Source organism: Fundulus heteroclitus, chromosome 20 (genome assembly GCF_011125445.2).
Source record: "Fundulus heteroclitus isolate FHET01 chromosome 20, MU-UCD_Fhet_4.1, whole genome shotgun sequence".
In the NCBI taxonomy this organism is placed as follows: domain Eukaryota; kingdom Metazoa; phylum Chordata; class Actinopteri; order Cyprinodontiformes; family Fundulidae; genus Fundulus; species Fundulus heteroclitus.
In genome coordinates this window covers 22,941,302-22,954,731 of record NC_046380.1, presented here as the reverse complement: position 1 = coordinate 22,954,731, position 13,430 = coordinate 22,941,302, and the positions used below count along the sequence as shown (strand labels likewise).

The window sequence follows — 13,430 nt, the reverse complement described above, 5'->3', positions numbered from 1 at the left end:
GGTCAGAGTCCATGAGAAGATGGATGGAGTTAAATCCTGGGCAATCCAGGAAAAAAAAAAACACCTGTCACAGGCTGCAAAACACTTGATATTGGGGTGGGGGTTCACCTTCCAACAGGACAACTACTGTTATCATACAGCCAGATCTACAATAGAATAGCATAGATCAAAGGCTATCCACATGTTTAAATAGAGCAGACCTAAATCTAATTCAAATATCCGTAGTAAGACCTGAAAACTGGTGTTCACAGATGCACCTCACCCAGGCTGGCTGAGTTTGAGCTGTTTGAAATGAAGAATGGACAAAGATTTTCAGTTTTCACGTGTTAAAACCTGATTCAGATGCCCCCTTTGAAATATTTAGTAGTCAAAAAGGTTGAAAAGGTTCAAGAGGTTTAGTTTTGTAGAACAAAACTTTAACTGTTCATTGGAGCTGAAACACAGCGAAATCTAGCAATGTAATTGCAGATTTTCCTTTTTAGAAGAACATTAAAATGTGTGCTCAAACTCATCTGTTGCTTTGCTTAGTCATTTAGATTTTTTTTCTCTCCCTTATTTACAGATAGTGTCTTGGAAGAGACTCTTAGACTCACCGCTGCCCCCTTCATTACAAGAGAGGTAGTGCGGGACAAGACCCTGCACATGGCTGACGGCCGGGATTACCTGCTGAGAAAGGGGGACAGGGTGTGTCTGTTCCCCTTCGTCAGCCCTCAGATGGACCCAGAGATCCACCCTGAACCACAGGTTTGTCTTCCTGCTGTGTTAAAGCAGCCTTTTCTGCTTCCGAGCCTTTAATTCTCTCCTCTCCTGCTAACACAAATTCAGCCGTTGTCTTACGGACAGGCGGGTATAAGAGTAATTTACATCAGGAATTGTTTATGTAAGGTGGGAATCAGTGTCCACACAAAGCTGACCCTGAACGTCCCAGTGAGAGGTCAGATTCAGAGCTCTGGGCTACTGAGGGATTAGCAGGGCACGAGAACAGAAACAGAGCTGTTAGGCGGGGGAGTGAGGACACTGGGAGTCTGCATTGAATAAAAAAAAAAATATATATATATATATATATATATATATATATATATATATACACAATTAAACATTGAAAACAATTAAACATCACGTTTAGACATTATGGGTTTGCTATTTCTGATTGCTGACATCTAATATCTGCTTTGTTGCCCCTCCAGAAATTCAAGTTTGACCGCTTCCTGAATAAAGATGGGTCGGTGAAGAAGGACTTTTACAAAGGAGGGAAGAAGCTGAAATATTACACCATGCCGTGGGGGGCAGGGACCAATGGTTGCGTGGGGAGGCAGTTTGCCATCAGTACCATCAGACAGTGAGTGCCCTTTATGTATTTAGTCAGAATAATCGCAGCGTTTAACTCCAAAGTTCTAATTTTGCATTTTGTCTGTGTTTACACTTTAGATTTGTTTACATGTTGCTGACCAACTACGATCTGGAGCTGTGTGAGCCGAATGCTCAGATTCCAGAGAGAGATACCAGCAGTTGTGGATACGGGATGCTGCAGCCTGAGGGAGACCTGCTTGTCAGATATAAACCAAGAGAAGCACATGAACTTTTTTAATATTTCATGGCAAGATCATTGTTAATATTGTCAATATACCTTTTGTACTTTATTATTTATTTTTTTATGTGTTGGAAAGATTATCGCTATTCATCAATAAAAAGACATTTGCTAACCTTTTTGTTAAACACGTTTTTGCTGCTTGCTTCCATTCTTTTGGTCTGTCTCCTGTATGCTAACGAAGCAATAACAGTGTAGAAAGCTGAAATTGCAATTATTGGATTTTCAGTTTTTAGGGAACTGAGGAGTTCTTCATGTCAAATACAATGAGTGAGTGCAATGAGGGGAGCGCTTGTCCTGTAAACAGCTGGTCTCACACATAGGGAGAAGCAGGCCTGCTGTTTGCAGAGTGAATCTGAGTGGAACGCCTAGGTTTCTGCTGTTCAGACACTAACAGGTCTCTTGCTCACAGGAGAGTATCTATCAAAGAGAGCTACTCACAGCAGAAGTTTTGAAAAGACTACAAAGAACACAGTGAGAGCTTTGCAAAAGTGTGCCTCCCCGTTGAACTTTTTTAATTGGGATTCTATGATAGGCCGACACAAAGTAAGCCACAATTTGGAAGTGGATAGAAAAAAGATGCCAAGTATTTTTCCACTCTTTCTTTCTCAAGCTCTGATGGAACTTCAAAAAGTAAATTAAACCCCATCAGATTGAAACAAGAGTCTCTGAATAATAATTTCAAAGTATGACCACTGATTCTTAGAGGGCTTCGCGTCTTTGGGCCAATCTAGCACATAAGTATAATCTATTCCTTTGCATCTATGGGGGCATGTTTATGTTTGTTGACCTACTGGAAGTGTTTTGCAGCATCAACCCATTTATTTATCTATCCATTCATCCAGGACTAAAATATATTCAGCACTATCCATTTTCCCAATAACTCTGTCCAGCTTTTCTATTCCTGATATGATAGCCCGGCAAGATGGCCAAAAGGATCGATTTTGGTCTCATCTGTCCAGAACACCATTTTCTACACGTTTGTTACATCTACATGTCTTATGACAGACTAAATAGGACTACTTATGGGCTTTCTTTCAGCAGTTCCTTTTTTTCTTACTACTCATTATTAAGGGCCAGATTTGTGAAGTGCATTAATTTTTGTTGTCCTGTCAATATTTATTTTCTATGTATCTCTTAACTTTCACTTTACAAATATAAGAGTTTTTTTTTTTTTGCTATTTTATATACAATACATTCACACTCAATGCATATTATTATAATTATTGCAAGATTTTGTATCTATTAGGTATAATCTACAAGGTTCAATCCACCTTAATTATATCAGGGAGGCATGTCCCCAGACCTTTTGCCCTAGATGAGAAATTTTCTGATGGAGCCAAATACTTTCTTCATTCAGCAATATTCAAAAATAAAAATAACCCTCTTTATCACAACAATAAAGCATTTTGAAATCAGAGAAGGATTTATTTGGGTTCTTCTGAGAATTCTGGACCGACCTGATCCGAAGCGCACACAAGCCCAGCATTTCCCTTCCTTCCTCCTCCTATCCCTCATGCAGTGCAAAGCAGGGGGCCAAACTCCTGACCCACAGCATCAGACGGACAGGTAGTGACAGTGTTTGTGTTATCCATTAACGTTGTTGCTGCTGACAACATTATGTGCTACTAGCCCAACGTTTCCTTACAAAAAGAAAAGGAAGGCTGTAGGGAGGCATCCAGGCATCGCAGCAGTGAAAAATGCTTGCCTTTTTGTACAGTAGAGACAGTAGATGTCTGCAGTGTGCAATTAGAGGACTCAGGTCTACTTCAATCCCCTTCTTTGAAGAAAAGCTTTTTTTCTACCTCTAGCCACAGGTGGTTTTGGAACAGGCACTGCAAGGACAACTATAAAGTGCAAGGGACCTTTTTGGTTTATGGAGTAAAGCTTGACCAATGCCCAAAGCTGAGAGATGGGAGGCTTTTTGGAAATGTTTGCAAAGAAATTAGCTTTTTTTTAGGCTTGTTTATGATATATTTGAAAGTTATCTAGGCACAAAAAAGCGTGAACTGTATAAAATAATTGTATATTTGTATCTGTTTTGCACAGATTTTATTTTAAGGAGCACACACACACACACACACACACACACACACACACACACACACACACACAAACACACACATATATATAGAAATATATATATTTTATAAAATTAAACAGCATCAACAAATATATATTTGTTGATGCTGTTTAATTTTAAATGAATGCAAATATTTGCAAAGCTTTCCATGTGTTCAAAGTTAAATTTTAATTATTGTGTAGGACAAGAAATTAGAATGATAAATAAAATGCTAAGAAGAAGAAGAACAAAAATAAACTTAGTTATGTACTTAAATAGAGCAGCCAGTTGGACTTTTCGCAAATTTAATTTTAGACCCTTGCTTTATGATACAGTGTAGTATTATATTAATAGAAAGAAATTGACTTTCCAGTCTTTTTTTATTTTATTGGCATAATTTCTGACCTCTTGTAAATGTGAACAACCCAAAATAGATTTCAGATTAGAAATGAAATAGGTTTTAAGTAGATGACAGTCCAGTGAGGTATATTAATATTGTATATTATTAGTACAATGCTACCTGAACAATCCTGCTCCATTTACCTCAGTGGAGAGCCTCCATTAGTTAAGTGAGAATATTTTTTGATGGTTATTCAATATATAGTTTGAATATTATAAAAGAATATAAGTTAAATATATCTGTTGGTTTTTTGTCAATTATTTGCTTATTTAATGAATAATTTTGGTCGTGGGTGCCTTTTTTTCCCCTTTACCTGCCCCCCAAAATGTGTGTGCACGTCCCTGACGTCAGACATAGTTGTTTAACCCCTTGTACGCAAAATCGCTGTAAAAACCAAGATCCACAGCAATTAGGGCCCGCAATAAAGTAGCAAAGCGCATCCAGTCGCGACGGTCTGGCTGCGTGGGGGTTAACTCCAGGCTGTCTGCGCGGCTGGAGGAGCCTGAGTGAAATCAGCCCCGGCAGCAGCAGCATCCCGTCCACAGTCCACTCAGCGCTGCGAGCAAGCGGCACAGAGGCGAGATGAAGAGAGGATTCCCGGCTTCCACTCGGGAGTCTACTTGTTGATTCACCCCCACAAGCGCTGCGCAAGGGCAGACGGGACTTTTTTGGTGTTGTTTTTGCTTTTTGTTTTTAAGATACTGGCATTATATTTTCCATCATGTCGGAGCGCGGCTGATGATGCATCTTTCCGCTCTAAGCAGCGCGAAGGAGACGGTGGCAGGCTTAACAAGTTACAGCGCACTGACACACGAAATGATGCTGATTTCGCTTCATCAGGTGAATCGCCTCTCAAAGAAGACGCGTAAGTATAATAGTTAATCATTTGCTATGTTTGTAGACATATTTTAATAACTATCTTTAGTTTGTTTAAGATGCTGGAGCTGATTGCTCTGCGGGTCTATAGGAATGGCGGTATTACGCTCATAAAAGTTTATTGTTCCGATCGCAATATTTTCAAGGAACAAAATAAGCTTCTGTACGCGTGGTGGGAAAAAAGTGTGATATTTACCTAAGGACCATCTGGGGCTGCTTAGGGGGATAACCCAGTGTTATGGGCTCTTAATCAAAGTTGATAATCGGTGTCAGTATTAGTCCGGCTTAATACCAGAACAGCTCAGCTCTGTATTCACATAACAGCCTCATGATATGACAGGTTTGAGACGGAACCGGCCGCTTCTCCACCCGGACGGACCCATTTCAGTACCTCAGATAGCGCTCGAGCGGCGGGGGGTGGCGGGTCGGGGGAGAGGTTTCAGCACTGGACAGCGCTCCTGCTCTGAGGCCAGTTTATCATTGGCCCGGCTGTCCACCTCCCGTGTCAGCAAGAACATCGGCTGTGCCTCTTAAAGCTGATTAAAATATCTATTTGGTTCTCTGATGAGTGGATAAACCAGCTGACATTGCTGCTGTAGGACACTGGCGGTGCCCGCTCAGCAGTCGTTGAATAATTCAAAATTTCTCTTTTTTTCAAAGCACAAGAAGCGAAGGGGGGTCCTGATGCGGTCACCTCCAGGATCATGTCTTCTTAATCCTCTAGACTGCGTCTTCCCGGCTCTCCAAGTGTCCAACTGAGCTCAGCGAAGATGATCAAAACCGGCTCACGGCTGACCAACACGCAGCCTCCGGACACCATAGACATCATCCGGACCAAGACCCACTCCCGCCGTTTGAGACTTAATGTTGGTGGGCTTCTCCACGAAGTCCTCTGGAGGACCCTGGAGAGGCTGCCCCGCACAAGGCTGGGCAAGCTGCGGGACTGCAACACGCACGAGTCCATCATGGAGATATGCGACGACTACAGCCTGGACAACAACGAGTATTTTTTTGACCGGCACCCCGGCGCCTTCACCTCCATCCTGAACTTCTACCGCACAGGGAAGCTGCACATGATGGAGGAGATGTGCGCTCTCTCCTTCAGCCAGGAGCTGGACTTCTGGGGCATCGACGAGATCTACCTGGAGTCCTGCTGCCAGGCCCGGTATCACCAGAAGAAAGAGCAGATGAACGAGGAGCTGAAGAGGGAGGCCGAGAACATGAGGGAGAGGGAGGGAGAGGAGTTCACCACCACATGCTGCTCCGAGAAGAGGAAGAAGCTGTGGGACCTGCTGGAGAAGCCGAGCTCATCGTTCGCTGCAAAGGTAAACTAACTTCAGTGCAGATCTCTGAAAAATGGCATCATAGGCACATTGCCAGTAGGCAAGTGTTACTTACTGTACTTTATAAGAGTATGCAATCCCCCTTGAATTTCACAATCGTTTCTTGTGATTACAAAAAACATAATATAGAATACAATGTAGCCCAGACTTATAGTCAATCCCAATATTAATGTGACGGTTTTGTGAAAGCACCAGAAGTTTGTTAGATAACATTAAGCAAACAGAATAAAGACAATAAAGTATATCAGACCAGGTCAGCGGATAAAGCTGTGGGAAAGTTTGAGGCAGGTTTTGGTTATAAACCAACATCCCAAGCTTTGGACACCTCCCGTAGCACATTACAATCCATAATTTGGAAATATAGTGTTTGGCACAATTGCAAATCTACTAAGACATGGCCACCCACCTACACTGAGATCAGTGGGGAAAATGACAATCAGACAGGCAGCCAAAAGGCTCATGGTAACTCTCGGCAGAGATCTAGAGCTCAGGTGGGAGAAGAATCTATTGACAGGACAACTATGAGCCGTGTCTCTAAAAATCTAGTAGAAGACCTGCTAAAAAAAAAAAAAAAACAATTCCTCAAAGAAAATCATAAGAAGTCCGTTTGCAGAAGCCATTTACAAACATGTGGAAGAAGAAGGTGCTTTTGCCAGAGATGACTATGAGGTTAGCTGTAAGCTTTCTGGCTTACACCCATAATTATGTATTCGGTAGAAAAAAAAAACTTAAAACACGGTGGTGGCAGCATCATGTCGTGGGGATTGTTTTCTTCAGCTTGACAGGAAAGCTGGTTTGAGTTGACAAGAAGATAGGTGGAGGTGAACACAGAGCACTCCTGGAAGAAGATCTCCTAGAGGCTGCAAAAAGAGCTGATCACTGTGTGGAAGTTCACCTTTCAGCAGAACACTGATGACAAACATACAACCAGAGCACCAAGGAAATGGTTTAGATCAAAGCATCCTGTGTTAGGATGGCTCAGTTAAATTAACTCCACACTTTTCAGCTTTTTATTTGTAAAAAAAGAAGAAGAAGAAAATTCAGACCTCGTGTCATTTTTTCTACTACATAATATTGTGTTGGTAAATGTTATAAAATCCAAATTAAATGCAATATGACAACATTTCTAAACATCCAAGGGACATGAATATGTTTGCAATACACTCTAAGATTGGAATAATACCTTCTCCATTATTAGGTCTTGACCAAAAGCTTTTAAATCCAGAAGAAAAACAGCAACAGGTCTAACACCCGGACTTCTCAGCTGTATAATAAAATGCTGCTTTGTTTCAATGTCTCTTCACCGTGTCTATCAGCAGCTGTAGTTCAGGGTAAGGAAAAAGTGAATGTTAAAACTGTCTGCAGAGAAAAGGTCCATATAGCTGTACTCACCGGCTGGTATCGAACACCAACCCTCAAGAGACGATGACATAGAATTAAATGCTTGCCATTTTCAAAGAGCTTGGGCAAGATGATGTCTTCCTGGAGTGTCACTGAAATCCTTTCTTCTTGGTGGATTGTGTTATTTGTAAAACATGACTCCAGTCATTGTCTCCCTTCATTGGTTTTAGACGCATACTAATCACTCCCCTGGTGTTTAGCGTGCAGATAACTGGAGATAATTAATCAATCTTTGTTTTCCAGCAACAGCAAACGGAACAGGAAGGCGCCTTGTCACTTGCTGTTAGAGAACCTTCCTGTGCAAAATATGTATTTTTAGCCCTTCACATCACACCCACCCACCCACTCCCTTTTCCTCACACTCAACCCTCTTGGCTTCATTCGCCACCTCTGTCTCATTTCCAGCTCAGTATTCAATCATCCGACTCATTAAGTGCCTCAGAGCTCACAGTCCAGGAAGAAAAGAACTTCACCTTGTTGGATCAATGAGTGGCGTCATGTTAACAACTCGTTTAAATGAAGAAAACAGTTAAAGATGCAACTTGGTCATTACTCACTAGGCGTAGATTGCTACCGGCTCATTAGCAACATGGTTGTTTGGGGATTCATGCAGTTCAGGAATGATAAATAAAAAAAAAAGTTATTTAATCCCCCTCCCGTAATTTAATACCTCTAAATAAAACACAAGACAACCAATTGCATTCAGAAATCAACTGTGTATAATTTATTCTCAGATGTTCTGTGACGGTCTCAGAGGTGGGGATTTTTTGGAGAACATTACCAAAAAAAAAAAAAAATCCAGCATCATTAAAGTATATCTGGATCAAATACCAACAAAAAAGAGAGGAGGGAAAAAGAAAAACGATCTTATGTCCAGATTGTATTAACTTTAGATTCTCTCTTCTACAAGCCCCCTCCAGAGAATGGGGTCAGTCTCAAAGACACATTAAAAAGACCTCCTGTATGTGAAAGCAAGTGGAGGACTTTGAGCTGTGATGGTCAAATCATTACTCAAAGAAATTTCAAACACCTCTTTGAACAGGAGTTCCTACATAATTGATGTTTCTCGTCTATTTAAAGAACCCGATCCATCTCTGACCTTGTGTTTCAGAGAGACTGTTAATTATTTCTTTCTTAAATATTCAGCCACATTGCTCCAAGACATGTGCCATTAGAGTAAACACTACCGGGCAGCAGAGGAGCGAGAGCATTAAGTTAACAAGCGAGCAGTAGCGTGACCTTTTCACATGCGTAATGCTGTGATAGTTGAGATTCAGATCCCCCCCACGCCACCCCCCACCCTCACACTTTAATGGGAAGTTATTGTTTTGTAACATTCTCAAAATGCACAACACAAACGTGTAAAGCATGACTTAAGGTCTTTCAGAGCCCTGGAATAATATACATCTCCACTAAATTAGATTTTTGTTGAAATAGCCAATAATCTGTAATTTAATCTGGTCCTAGGATCCACTACATTTTTTAAATAAACTTGTAAATTAACCATTTACGAGCTTTCAAGCTTATCTACTGTCAGTACACTGGGCTGTTTTGTTTCTGGTATTGGCTTTCTTTTTAACTTGATGTTGTTGCTTGTATATAGACACTTATCACACTTATCACACCAATGTGCTCCTGATTTTATCAGATTTCAGTGGTTTTGATATACTTTCCAATAAAACAGAATCAATGAACATAAATTCCCGGGAAAAACTAAAAAAGGAGGACATAAACTCATGTCAACATTAAGAGGTGTACCTACCAAGGTTTTTAAAGTTTGTAAAACTTTCCGTTGATACTTTCTTCTGCTGTTTAACGTACTCTTAATAATGCAATTAAAAGTGTCCAGAGTTTTCTCCAGCTGGACGGAGCATAATGTAACACAGTGGACCCCCTCCCCAACCTGTTGCTGTGCAAGAAAACAAATTTGGCAGCTTTAGAATATCTAGTTGTGTTAATCAAATTGATAATCATGGTGTGGAAACTAAAGTGACATCATTCTTTCCCTGTTTGTTTCAGTGACAGGGTGACACCTGCTTCGTGCATCAAAGGGTACTTTTAATCTTTAAAGAAGCCTCTAGTATACATATTTAGATTTATTGAATATGACTGCATTTAATGCTGACTGCTACTAGATTTAGCAGATCTCTTCCAGATGTTTCTTTTAATTGATGGATCTAAATCAGTAAAATTAGTCACAGATGGCACCATAATGACCTATAAAAGTCAAAATGTTCTATTATTTTGGAAGCAGTTGATTTTAGTTTTAAATAGATTAGATTGTTTTATCCATATTTATTTCAAATTTTGGGTTAACACTACAATACTTCACATCAGATCACAAAGCTGGCTCACTTATACAGTAATATTATAGTTGTTCATATTATGCTGCAGATAATTTATTTCTTACATCATCCTTTATATAGATTAGACTACCAAGGGTCTATCTTGAAATGGCTGGTGCACAGCTGAGCTGAAATAATGGTCTAATGTTAAAGTGAACATTAGACCTATAAATAAATAATGTCCTATTCAACAATGTTTACACTGCAAGAATGGGACAGGCCTTTGGCATAACCCTCAGTACAATTATGGCAAACCCTCGCCTGTGTTTTACAGCAGAAGTTTGAAATATTTTGTCCTTGTCTACCAGCTAAATTTCTTGCTCACCAAGAGCCTCTTGGTTTATTGCATTCATTAGTCGCCATTTTACCATCGGCTCATGTCTGGTTCCTAATGTGGTTGTGCTATTCTGTTTACACCATTGAACTGTGCTGGAAATATTTCATGTTGTTTTCTTGCTGTTTTAACATTGCCTTTGATGATATGTTAGAGTAATTAAGCACTTTTCATGCGAACCAGGGATGCTCTACAGTGTAGAGAGGAGCGGAACTAAAGCAAACAAAACAAATGAAGAGTAAATGTTATGACAGATTGTGTGCTTTGATCAATTTAAAAGAGTTTTAGGAGTTTTTTTTATAGGGCATGGCAGATGGTGTCCTCACCTGATGATGCAGAAGATGATAATGCAGAACGCTTTTTATTTTATTCATTCATCATAGCCCTTGTTTGCGCAAAAGAGGTCATCTCAGATTGCTGCATGGAAAATAACACGTCCAAAATTTTTAGCCGAGTAAAAAAAAAAAGGTTTTAATTAACCCTACTTTTCAATGAGATAAAAAAAAGTGGCAGGCCATTTTTCTTTCTTTTATTCTTTTCAGTATGAGACAGTAAGAATTTTACATAAAGGCCAGTTTCCCATGAAGGTTTATTGAAAAATGGCCTCCGGGAAATTGTTACTCCCCAAATGTAGATTGTGTCTCATTTATATTTCAATGGTGTTAAATTTTTGATTGTGCCACAATAACGTTTGACTTCAACCTGCAGGAGAGGGGGACCCTGAAACATCTACAAGCCCCGACACATTAATTGTCGGGTCCCTTAAGGGTCATAACCTCAACCTCCAAAAAAAAAGAAAAAGTGATGGGCACAGTGATGGGCACAGTCTGGGAGCGTCACACCAGCTTGGACCTGAGGAGAAATTACAGGGAGCTCGTTAATCAGAATAGATAAAGTGTTAAAGACAGAAACGTTTGTATATTTATGTTTTCACTTTTACAAAAGCCCTGTTCAGAGGAATGACAAACCCTAACCCTAACTAGATTTTGAATGAAACCAGTTTAAATAACTGGTGGGAGAACCAGCAGGAAACAACCTTTATCAGTAGAGCGAAGAGGAATCATTCATGAACATTTCCTACTAAAAGTAAACACAACTAAGTGAAGGTGCTGTTAGGAGTTAGTTTATGCTTCAGTCTTTAAAGAGTGAGAGAGTTCCTACACATCCATGCATCCATCCATCCCCTTTGTTGCCGTTTTGTGCAAGTTGCTTGTCATATAACTTTAAAACCACTAAGAAATGACGAACATGGAAAATTCTGGTTTGGAAATGTATGAGACTTTGACGTAGAATATTTAAAGAACCCTGAAAACACCTCAGCACATTCATTAGTTGCAATGTATTAAACACACTCCTTACTGTGTTCTCTGTGTGTATTGTCAATCACAACACTGGTTGATATTCTCTAGGAAATATTACCAACAGGATTCTGAGCGCTGCGGGTCCTGTTAGCAGACTAAGCAGCTCCACTGACTTGTACAGACCTCACTTCTTGCTCTCTGGCCGAGGCTGTCCGAGCTAATTGCATTGAAACTCCTCGTCCCAGAGTGACACAGGCAGCCATGGCCAGAAGGCACTTAACTGCACTTCTCACCACACATCAAATGTTTCCGATTGACTTCACTGTAAGCACTTTGCTTTGTTGTTTGTAGACTTTGGGATGACTGTGCGCGTCCAGGCTGTGGCTCGGAGCAGTGTCGGGATGCAGCAGTCCGCTGACTTCTGCTAACTCCTTTATCGTTCGCCCAGTCCGGCCTGGTGAATGACTTGCTGTTCAAAATTAAGAAAGCCTGCTGGAGACATTAAACAGGTTGGATGTGGAGATATCAGGCATTTAATAGGGTCCAGGACATAAGGCGTCGAGGTTGTACAGTCGGTGCATGTGTGGGTGACGCTGAAGGCACGGGCTTCAGAGGTGAAACGGCTGTTTAGTCTCTCAACATTGACCCTGAGGACTGCCGCTGATCATTCCCCCTGTTTCTCTTTACCTTCCTCTCGCTGCCTTTGTGCGCGCTAGCAATCATGCTCGGAATTACAGAGGGCATATTACACGAGTTGTTTTCACGATTTGTTGCCAGGTAACGGCATCTCCTTCGCCCCGCTTGGGTAAGCTTTGAATAGCCATAAATTTATGGCACGCAGTTTCCCAGCTGCCAGACTGATTACAGTACCATATATCGCCGTGTGGGCCAGCGCCAACTCACGAGGAGAGCTTGCCTCATTGACAGAAAGATTAAAGAGCCTCTATCTTTGTTTTTTTTCTCATCATCATCATCTCCACATGTTTCACGTTTCCTCTGCATGGATCGCCTCCTCTCGTGATTCCAAGAAGTCATTACCGTGGAAAATCTAAATAACCGTTAAAATGATCCCGGGAATAAATCTGCTTCATTGATCTCGGTGTGCAAAGATGATAGCTACCTTAAGGCTCTGATGAATTCACTGTGAGTTGGTTTTCTAGCATTCTCAGCTGTCTAGCTAAAGACTCCAAACCGCGGGCTGTTCTGCCTGTGCGGCGTCAATCACACAGTTCCAAACGAAGCGCTCTAAGCACGATGGGAAATTACCATTATTGATTTAACTCGCGGAAACACGTGAACAGAGAGCAGCATCTCCCCAGAGCTGAGTGGCAGCTAATCTGTGGAGAAGATCTGTCCAAATGTGAGCAGCGAAGATAACCATGAAATTGTTTGCGATGAATGCCTGAATACTTTTGTGATTACTTTGCGATGTCCTACAGTGTCGGTCTTACAGTGCCCGGGGAAAGTATTGACAGCTTTTGCACTTTTCTGTCATGTTATGTTGCAATCACAAACTTCAGCGTAGACAGGGGATTGTTCGTGAGCACAACATTTCAAATCTTGCCTCAGATCCTCAATTCATTTGAGGTTGGGACTTTGACTGGGCCATTCTAACAGACGGATATGCTTTGATCTAAACCATTTTATGGTAGGAATACTTTTGCGAGGTGCTGTTGTAGCTGCAGCTCTAATCATGCCGGAGTTAAAGTTTTGCTGAATCCTTTTCAGGAAACTTTAGCGACAAAAAAGTTGAGAACTCCAAGAAATGTGTTGTTCCTGC

General features: G+C 41.0%; 1 protein-coding gene across 1 annotated transcript in view; it reads left to right on the top strand.

The window, feature by feature from the left end:
* LOC105927217 (potassium voltage-gated channel subfamily B member 1) overlaps positions 1–13,430 on the top strand; it is a 56,396-nt gene that overhangs the window by 6,545 nt on the left and 36,421 nt on the right. The window contains exons 8-11 of the mRNA XM_036151951.1: positions 563–744; positions 1,188–1,339; positions 1,429–1,585; positions 5,643–6,251. Coding sequence (XP_036007844.1) covers positions 563–744; positions 1,188–1,339; positions 1,429–1,585; positions 5,643–6,251 — 1,100 coding nt within the window. The remainder of the gene's footprint in view (positions 1–562; positions 745–1,187; positions 1,340–1,428; positions 1,586–5,642; positions 6,252–13,430) is intronic.